The sequence below is a fragment of the Phacochoerus africanus genome, chromosome 8, assembly GCF_016906955.1.
Source record: "Phacochoerus africanus isolate WHEZ1 chromosome 8, ROS_Pafr_v1, whole genome shotgun sequence".
Taxonomy (NCBI): domain Eukaryota; kingdom Metazoa; phylum Chordata; class Mammalia; order Artiodactyla; family Suidae; genus Phacochoerus; species Phacochoerus africanus.
Window position 1 is genome coordinate 56,395,307 of NC_062551.1, and position 9,576 is coordinate 56,404,882.

General features: G+C 49.2%; 1 protein-coding gene across 1 annotated transcript in view; it reads left to right on the top strand.

Annotated features, from left to right (window-relative positions):
- Positions 1–6,356, top strand: part of LOC125133241 (uncharacterized) — a 33,466-nt gene extending 27,110 nt beyond the window's left edge. The window contains exons 11-13 of the mRNA XM_047791362.1: positions 565–691; positions 965–1,057; positions 4,744–6,356. Coding sequence (XP_047647318.1) covers positions 565–691; positions 965–1,057; positions 4,744–6,080 — 1,557 coding nt within the window. The 3' untranslated portion in view covers positions 6,081–6,356. The remainder of the gene's footprint in view (positions 1–564; positions 692–964; positions 1,058–4,743) is intronic.
- Positions 6,357–9,576: the final 3,220 nt, after the last annotated feature.

Below are 9,576 nucleotides of genomic sequence, written 5' to 3' on the forward strand. Positions count from 1 at the left end.
GGCTGTGGTGTAGGCCGGCAGCCGCAGCTCTGATTTGATTTCTAGTCTGGGAACTTCCATATACTGCAGGTGCAGCCCTAAAAAGAGAAAAAAAGAAAAAAAAATTAAAGTTTACTTCCATTACTTTGTAAAGTATGACTACATATACCTCTTGTCTATCTTATATAATTGTGTGTGAATGTGGTTTTTCTAGGTTAACAACCAGATGTAACTTCTGTACATTATAGGAACTTCTAATTGATAAATGGATATTAGATGGCTACCTATACAATTAGAGAATATCTTTTTAAACATTTGCTTCTCGAATGATTTTTTTTTCTTTTTTGGCCACAACCATGGCACACAGAAGTTCCAGGACCAGGGATTGAACCTGAACCCCTATAGTGACCACACTAGGTCCTTAACACACTGAGCTACCAGGGAACTCCTAATGATACATTAATATAAAAACCCTGCTAGATAACTCGGATGCAGCCTATAAAGCGGAAACGAGCAGAAAACCTTGAACGTGTCTTCCACATCATCGAGAGGACATCACTTCATTAAACGCCAGTGTCATTCCAGGGAACCCTGACCCTGGAGGATGTGGCCGTGGACTTCACGTGGGAGGAGTGGCAGCTCCTGACCCCCGATCAGAAGGACCTGTACCGGGACGTGATGCTGGAGAACTACCGCAACCTGGTGGCTGTGGGTGAGGCCGGCTCCCCTGTGTCCCTCGGGGGTCCCCAGTCTGTGGCCTTTCCCTTCGCAGCTTCCGAAAGCTCCAAAGTGTCTGTGAGGCTCTGCAGGGTAGATTCTCTGTCTCTGTTCCAAGGGAAGTGGGCATCTTCTCCCTTCTCCTGAGAGGGAAGCCTTTATTGGAGATTGTGAAATTGTTTTGTCCTCAGATGTCGAATTCTGCGGTCTTCACAGACCCCACGCCCGGTTCAGTGGGTTTCATTCCGCTCTTGTTTCCCACGAACAGGTTATCAAGCCCGCAGCGCAGACGTGCTCTCCAGACTGGATCGAGGAGAACCACGGCCGGTGGAGGCTGACATCCACGCTCGCACCCGAGCAGGTGAGTGAGAGACACCAAGGGTTGGAGGCTTGGGGAGCAGGGCCTTCGGGTCCCTCCCCCAAAGTCAGACCTCTTTTTCTTTGTGGAGTTTAGAGAGAAATATGTCCCTGCTCAGGGAAGGCGCTCCCTCTTCTGGGATCTATTTCTTCTTTATTTGACCCTCTACCTGATGTTTTGTTGGCATAGTTTCCTTTTCCCTGGGATTCACACGTCTTCCCCTTCTTCTATTTTGTTTGCTTGTTTTTTAGGGCTGCACCCACGGCATATGGAGGTTCCCAGGCTAGGGGTTGAATCGGAGCTGTAGCCGCCGCCGGCCTACACCACAGCCACAGCAACGCAGAATCTGAGCTGTATCTGCGACGTACACCCCAGCTCATGGCAACGCTGGATCCTCCACCCACTGAGCGAGGCCAGGGGTCAAACCCGCATCCTCATGGATCCTAGTTGGGTTCATTAACCGCGGAGCCACCACGGGAACTCCCTTCCCCTTCTTCTTCATGCCCTTCCGCCTCCCTCGCTGTGAAATTCCCCCTCCACGGCCTCTCTCCGAAGAGGAGACTTTGAGTCCCCGCTGTCTTCTGGCTTCGGCTCCTTTCTGCCCCGCGGGTGATGCTGGTTCCTTCCTCTCGGCCGCCCCTCTTGGATGCTCTGCCCCCAAGGACACTGCCCTTCACTGGGCCTTGTCCCCACTCGGAGGTTCTCCCAAGGTTTTGCTTTCCATTCTCCGCGTGATCTCCTGACTGTCCAAGTGTCTTCATTCTGATGGGCCGTGAGCTCCTCCCGTTCCCTGGAGACGACTCCCAAATTGGCGTCTCTCCAGTGGGAGCCCGCAGACGTGGGTTCTCTGTAAGGCACTCATCTTGGGGCAGCTGTCCTGTGTCCCGGGTAACGTTAGGGACCTCGGGTCATCTCCCCTCCCAGGAAACGCCTAGAAGTTGGGGTTCTCCCTGACTCCTGTGCTTGCTGCCTCCATCCTGGCCCTCCCAGCACAGCCTCACTGCTCCTCACCGGCAGGGCTCTCGCCTTTACAGGTGTCTCCTTTTCATCATGAACTTTTAACCAGACAAGTTTTTTTAAATCCTCTATTTTCATTTCCAGCCTCAACCCGATCATAACTCTTGTCAGCTTTGAGCTCATTCCTCTGTGTATTTACTAGTTTAGAACTTTCTTCTTGGTCATGGCAGACCTTCCCACTGTGTTCACTTCCTGAAAGCTTTCATTTTCCACCTCATATTCTTTTTTTTTTTTTTTGTCTTTTTTGCCTTTTCCAAGGCTGCTCCCACTGCATATGGAGGTTCCCAGGCTAGGGGTCCAATCGGAGCTGTAGCCACCAGCCTATGCCAGAGACACAGCAACTCGGGAATGGAGCCGCGTCTGCAACCTACACCACAGCTCACGGCAACGCCGGATCGTTAACCCACTGAGCAAGGGCAGGGACCGAACCCGCAACCTCATGGTTCCTAGTTGGATTCGTTAACCACTGCACCACGACGGGAACTCCCCCCCTCATATTCTGATAACATTAAGCCTCCGTTCGCCTGTCCAATGACGTAAAATTCTTTCAGTGATCTCCATGACATTTCACCTTGTTCAGCGAGTTCCATATTCTTCCTGAATCTCCCAGTATGTTCCATATATGTGATTCCTGCTTTTTTTTTTTCCTTGGCTGTGCCCCCAGCATGGGGAAGTTACTGGGTCAGGGATCAAACCCGAGCACAGCTTGACAACGCTGAATTCTTTTTTTTTTTTAAATTAATAAGTTAATTAATTTTTGGCCATTTCTTGGGCCGCTTCCGCGACATCTGGAGGTCCCCAGGCTAGGGGTCTAATCGGAGCTGTACGCCTACGCCAGAGCCACAGCAACGCGGGATCCGAGCCGTGTCTGTGACCTACACCACAGCTCATGGCAACACCGGATCGTTAACCTACTGAGCAAGGGCAGGGACCGACCCGCAACCTCATGGTTCCTAGTCGGATTCGTTAACCACTGTGCCATGACGGGAACTCCACAATGCTGAATTCTTAACCCCTAGGCTACCAGGGAACTCCATGATGGCTTCTTGGAATCATTCCTCTTTGAATTATTTCTTTTAACAGTCTAGTGGAAGCTGGAAGGTAACAGCAGTTGGAAAAGCAAATAAAGCAAGAGCTTTTGCTCTCAGAGGAGGAGACATAAAGTTAATCAAATTTTTGAAAGAAAGAACATGTCTCGGGGGTGGAAAGTCCTGGGATGAAATTAAGTTGCATTGTGGACCAGTAGGGACTGTGGTTCCTCTTTTACAGAAGGGAGGACCTCTCTGCGGTGAAGGTTGTGAGTTAGATGTGCTTGGGGTTCTCTGCTGTGTGGCTTTCTTTCTATTTTTTTCCCTTTCTTTTCTTCTATTTTTTTCTTTCTTTTTCTGCTGTGTCATTTTCTTTCTTCCTTTTAAATTTTTAATTTTTTTGGCCTTTTTAATTAGGCCTGTGCCCCTGGCCTAGGGAGGTTCCCAGGCTAGGGGTGGAATCAGAGCTGCAGCTACCAGCCCACATCACAGCCACAGCAACGCCAGATCTGAGCTGTGTCTCTGACCTACACCGCAGCTCATGGCAATGCTGGATCCTTAACTCACTGAGTGAGGACAGGGATCGAACCTGCATCCTCATGGATACTAGTCAGATTTGTTTCCACTAAGCCACGATGGGAACTCCTGCTGTGTCATTTTCTTAATGCCCCTCAGCCAGCCATATCAGTGGATCCACGGGGAGGCCCACCTTCCTCCAGAGTGAGCCCTGAGTTCCTCCTTCTCTCTCTCTCTCCATTGCTCCCTCCCGCCAGTTTCTCCAACCTGCGGCTGTCTTCCTCTGTCTGTCTCTGCCCTTTAAACTGATTTTCCCCAAATACAGTGTAGGCTCCCTCAACGGGAGGAATGCGTTTATGAGTCCTCAACACCAACACAGTTTCCAGTACACAGTGGTTGTCAGTAAGGATTTGTGGAATGAATGAGCCTGTCCCTTGCCGATTTAGATGAGGTGGCCTTCCAACCCGTGGTCTGCTGCTCACTCGAAATGGCTTGTTTTTTGTTCTTTTTGTGGCCACACCTGTGGCATATGGAACTTCCCAGGCTACGGGTCAAACTGGAGCTGCAGCTGAGGCCTACACCACAGCCACGGCAACGCCAGATCCGAGCTGCATCTCTGTCTACGCCAGCCCATGGCAATGCCAGATCCTTAACCCACTGAGGGAGGCCAGGGATTGAATCAATACCCTTATGCAGGCTGTGTTGGGTCCTTAACCTATTTGAGCCACAATGGGAACTCTGGAAATTGCTTGTTTTTTACAGTATTTACAAAGTAGCCAGGATATCCCACTGTGGCTCCATGGGTTACAAACTGTACCAGTATTCATGAGGATTTGGGTTCTATCCCTGGCCTCACTCTGGTTACTGCTGTGGCGCAGGATCTATCCCTGCTCCAGGAACTTCCACGTGCTGTGGGTATAGCCAAAAAAAAAAAAAAAGTAGCCAAATCTGTGTTTATTCATTACGACTGTTTTTTCCAGCATACAAAGAATGTTAAACTGGGAGTTTCATTTACACTCAAACCACAGGGTCCTCACTAGAACAAACACCTCACATCAAAGTGTATCTTTAAATACCTTTCTTCCGAATCTGGAAGATGGACGAATTCATTTTTCTTTTCCTTCCCAGAAACCTGCAAAGTTGATGATCACCTGCTGGAGCACTTCCACCACGAGAGCAGGGAGAAGATCCTAGAACAGTGGCACAGACACACCCCCCTGGAAAATTCTGTTCCTCAGAGCAAAGCTAGTTTTCTGTTCAGGCCAAATCATGATACATCTGACGTCCATGGAAACAGTATGAAGTCAGCTTTACCTCTCCTTCCCCAGAGCAGGAGCTGTGAAACAAAGAACCCTGCTGAGCTAACTGGAGATGGGACACCCTGTCTCCATGCTCACAGTGAACAATTTCGCCCTGAGATGAAATTCCCCGAAAGTCAAAACCTCATCAGCACTAAGCCCCCATTCAACAAGCATCAGAAAACTCAGAAAATCAAGAAATCTCACGTGTGCGGTCAGTGCGGGAAAACGTTCATCAAGAAGTCTTGGCTCACTGATCACCAGAATCTCCATACAGGAGAGAAGCCCCACCGGTGCAATCTGTGTGGGAAAGCCTTCTTCAGGAAGTTCAAGCTCACTGAGCATCAGAGAACCCACACAGGGGAGAAGCCTTATGAATGCACGGAATGTGGCAAGGCCTTTCTCAAGAAATCAGGGCTCAACGTACATCAGAAAACCCACACGGGGGAGAAACCATTCGTATGCAGTGACTGTGGCAAGGGCTTCATCCAGAAGGGGAATCTCATGGTCCATCAGCGGATTCACACCGGCGAGAAACCCTACATATGCAACGAATGTGGGAAAGGCTTCAGCCAGAAGACGTGCCTCACGGCACACCAGCGATTTCACACGGGAACGACGCCCTTCGTGTGCAGCGAGTGCGGAAAAACGCTTTCCCAGAAGACAGGTCTCATCAAGCACCAAAGGACTCACACAGGAGAGAAACCCTTCGAATGCCGCGACTGCGGGAAAGCCTTCATTGAGAAGCCTCAGCTTGTCATCCACCAGAGAATCCACACAGGGGAGAAACCCTATCGATGCAGCGACTGCGGGAAGTCATTCAGAGGGAAGTCGGTCCTCAACAAGCACCAGAAAACTCACTCGGTCAAGGTGGAACATGGCCCCGCAGTGGGTCACAGGTCATCCCAGAGCAGCGTGGTCCTCCAGGAGAAGAGCCTCAATACGGTGACAATGCGCCTGCCTCCCCTGGCCCCTCAGCCGTCTGTCCACATCAGCGGGCTCCTGGCGAGTCGGAATGTGATCCTGGTGGGACAGCCTGTGGCCAGATGCGCCCCTGCCGCGGATAACAGAGGCTTTGCCCAGGACAGAAACCTCGTGAGTGCGGTGAATGTGGTTGTGCCTTCAGTGGTCAATTATATTTTATTTTATGTCACAGAGAACCAGTAGGAAGAAACTCAGACATTCTCTGAGGAAAGGGACCGAGCGCAAACCTGTAGCTCGTGTGTGGCTGAAAAGTATATACTGAGAGAAATTGTGTACATGCTGAGATGGGGAACGTGTGTTGTACACTCATCCTAGTAAACATGTGCATTGATTGAAACCTGTTGATCACATATTGATACAGAAGCATAATCTGCTGTGAACCCACACACACATCAGTTGCTGTATTGTGTCAAATTAAATAAATGAGGATGCCCTAGTTGAACTAGGTGGAGAAGATAAGGTGAAGAGTTTTTTTGGTTTGTTTTTTGTTTCCGCTTTTTTTTTCCCCCCACACCCATGGCATGCAGAAGTTCCTGGGCCAAGGGTCAGATCGGTGCCACGGTAGTAACCAGAGTTACAGCAGTGACAGTCCTTAACCTGCTAAGCCACCAGAGAACTCCAAGGTGAAGTTTTTTTTCTTGTGCTTTTTTTTTTTAGGTCCACACCCACAGCGTATGACGTTCCCAAGCTAGGGGTCTGATCAGAACTTCAGCTGCTGGCCTGTGCCACAGCCACAGCCACAGGGGATCCAAGCCGTGTCTGTGATGTGGACACGCAGCTCACGGCAACGCTGGATCCCCAACCCACTGAGTGAGGCTAGTGATCAGACTAACATTCTCATGGGTCCTGGTCGGATTCGTTTCTGCTGTGCCACAGCAGGAACGCACAAGGTGTTTTTAAACAATATGATTTGTATGTGGGAGGTTGCTGTGAATGAAAAACCACAAGAGAGCTGATACTGGATTGGTGGGCTGTGAGGGTGTATAGATCAGTTTCCCCAGGCCAAAGCGAAGGGTTAATTGGAAATGGAGCTGCTTCCTTAAACTTGCATAAGTTTATATGTGGAACTTCGGAAACAGCAGTCAATTTGTTCATTTACAGAAAAGATGCTTCTATACTTGGTACTTGGTTCTGTTCCAGAAGCTGAGGATATTGTGGTGGTCCAAACAGAGAAAGCTCCTGGTCTCCTGGAGAGACCACTGAGGTAGCTGGTGTCTCTACACTCGAGCTAATTTAATTAGAGGATGTAAGTATTTAAGTGAAATGGATGTGGAGTAATTAGTTCAAGGGAATATGACAATTTTATTATTATTATTATTATTTTCTTTTTCTGGCTACACCTGCAGCACATGGAAGTTCCTGGGCCAGGGGCTGAATTGGAGCTGCAGCTGTGGCCTATGCTCCAGCCACCGCAACACCAGATCTGAGCCATACCTGCGACCTCTGCTGCAGCTTGCGGCAATGCCAGATTCTTAACCAACTGAGTGATGCCAGGGATCAAACCTACATCCTCACAGAGACAGTGTCGGGTCCTTAACCCACTGAGCCACAATGGGAAACTCCACAATTTATCGTTGAAGGAGCATATTATTTGGGGGATTGGGGAAGAGCTCTTAATAATGGTATTTAAGCAGGGTAGAACACAAAGAAGTGCGTCTGGGCAGTGTGGGAGCTCAAACCTGAGACACAGCAGCGACCTGAGCCACTGCAGAGACCGTGCCAGATCCTTAACCCTTTGCACCACAAGGGAGCTCTAAGAAGATTGATTGATTTATTGTCTTTTTTAGGGCTGCACCTGGGACAAATGGAGCTTCCCAGGCTAGGGGTCAAATCATAGCTGTAGCTGCTGGCCTACGCCACAGCGTGTGGGATCTGAGCTGCATCTCTGACCTACACCACAGCTCATGGCAACACTGTATCCTTAACCCACTGAGCGAGGCCAGGGATTGAACCTGCGTCCTCGTGGATACTAGTCAGATTCGTTTCCACTGAGCCATGATGGGAACTCCCAAAAAGTTCTTTTTAAAATGCCTATTTGGGAGTTCCCGTCGTGGCGCAGTGGTTAATGAATCCAACTAGGAACCATGAGGTTGCGGGTTCGGTCCCTGCCCTTGCTCAGTGGGTTAACGATCCGGCGTTGCTGTGAGCTGTGGTGTAGGTTGCAGACGCAGCTCGGATCCTGCGTTGCTGTGGCTCTGGCGTAGGCCGGTGGCTACAGCTCCGATTTGACCCCTAGCCTGGGAACCTCCATGTGCCGTGGGAGCGGCCCAAAGAAATAGCAAAAAGACAAAAAAAAAAAAAAAAGCCTATTTGTTATCGCCATAAGGCGATTATAAATTCCTTCATTTAACAACTTACTGAAATTTTAACATTTAAAAACATTGAACACCAGTGAAAAAGCCAGTTCCCCAGTTGCACTAGTCCGATTTCAAGTGCTCAACAGTGGCTGCAGAATTGGGCAGCACAATGAGCGAAATGATGAGACAGTGGGAGAATTCTCTACCCTCATTTCCATTGTACCAGAAAGTTATCCTGGAGAATGATGGTTTCCACCCATGGTTTTGTATTTCCCAGCCCACAGTGGATAAAAGAAAAAACCCAAACCGTTATCATGTATAGTGGAGAGGGAATGAATAAACGCATGGGCCCATCAGCGTGTCTTCAGCCACTGGAGGGAAAGACAATTCTAAAGCCCAGAATTGACAGTGCAACCTGTTTGGTGTCAGAGAGCCTTAACTGATGATAAAGAGACAAAGCAGACAAGGACAATGATGCCTAGCATAAATAAAGCCAAAGCAAAACCAGAGCCTTAGTCTTTGAGAACAGTGGAGAGCTGGAGGAGGTGAGATCTTTCTGGAATGTCTTGGAGATGAAACCTGAATTTTGTCCGCAGGCCTAACATCTGTGAAGAGTTGCCGTTTAAGGATCCCGCTCCTCTGTGACCGGCTGCATTGAGACAGGTGACTTCTGTTGAATTCATTTCTTCCTACTGGCCTCGAAGTGGGGTCTTCGCTCTCTCCTGTACCCCTTTTTCTTTCCCATGATCCCATGAGGACGTGAGATCCCAGCTACAGTGAGTCCCATCCATAGGAAAGGAAACGGGAATTTGCCATGCTATGGCCAACCCAGAATTCAGTTGAAATCCTGGCTGTGGGTGATGTACTCCTCCAGGAATATTTTAATGCATCATCACTGTGCAAGTCACTGAGTCATACATCGAGGCAACATCAGTGAACAGGCAGGGGAACGGCCTTTATGGTGGTCCGTACAATCCAGTGAAGGAAAGCAAGAGTAAATAGATCCTAAAATGTCCAGGAAATGATAAAAGCTATGAGGAGAAATAAAGTCTAGGAATAGATAGAAATTTATAGTAATCTCTAGGTAGGAACGGAGGAGATTTCCCTCTCCTCAAGGAAGGGCTTTTCAGGATATAATCTGGACCAAGACGGAAGTACTGAGGGACTCACCCATCATAATATTTGAAACCAGGAGTTCCTGTTGTGGCTCAGTGGTTAACAAATCCGACCAGGAACCATGAGGTTTCGGGTTTGATCCCTGGCCTTGCTCAGTGGGTTAAGAATCCGGCGTTGCCGTGAGCTGTGGTGTGGGTCGCGGATGTGGCTCGGGTCCCACGTTGCTGTGGCTCTGGTGTAGGCCGGCGGCTACAGCTCCGATGAGA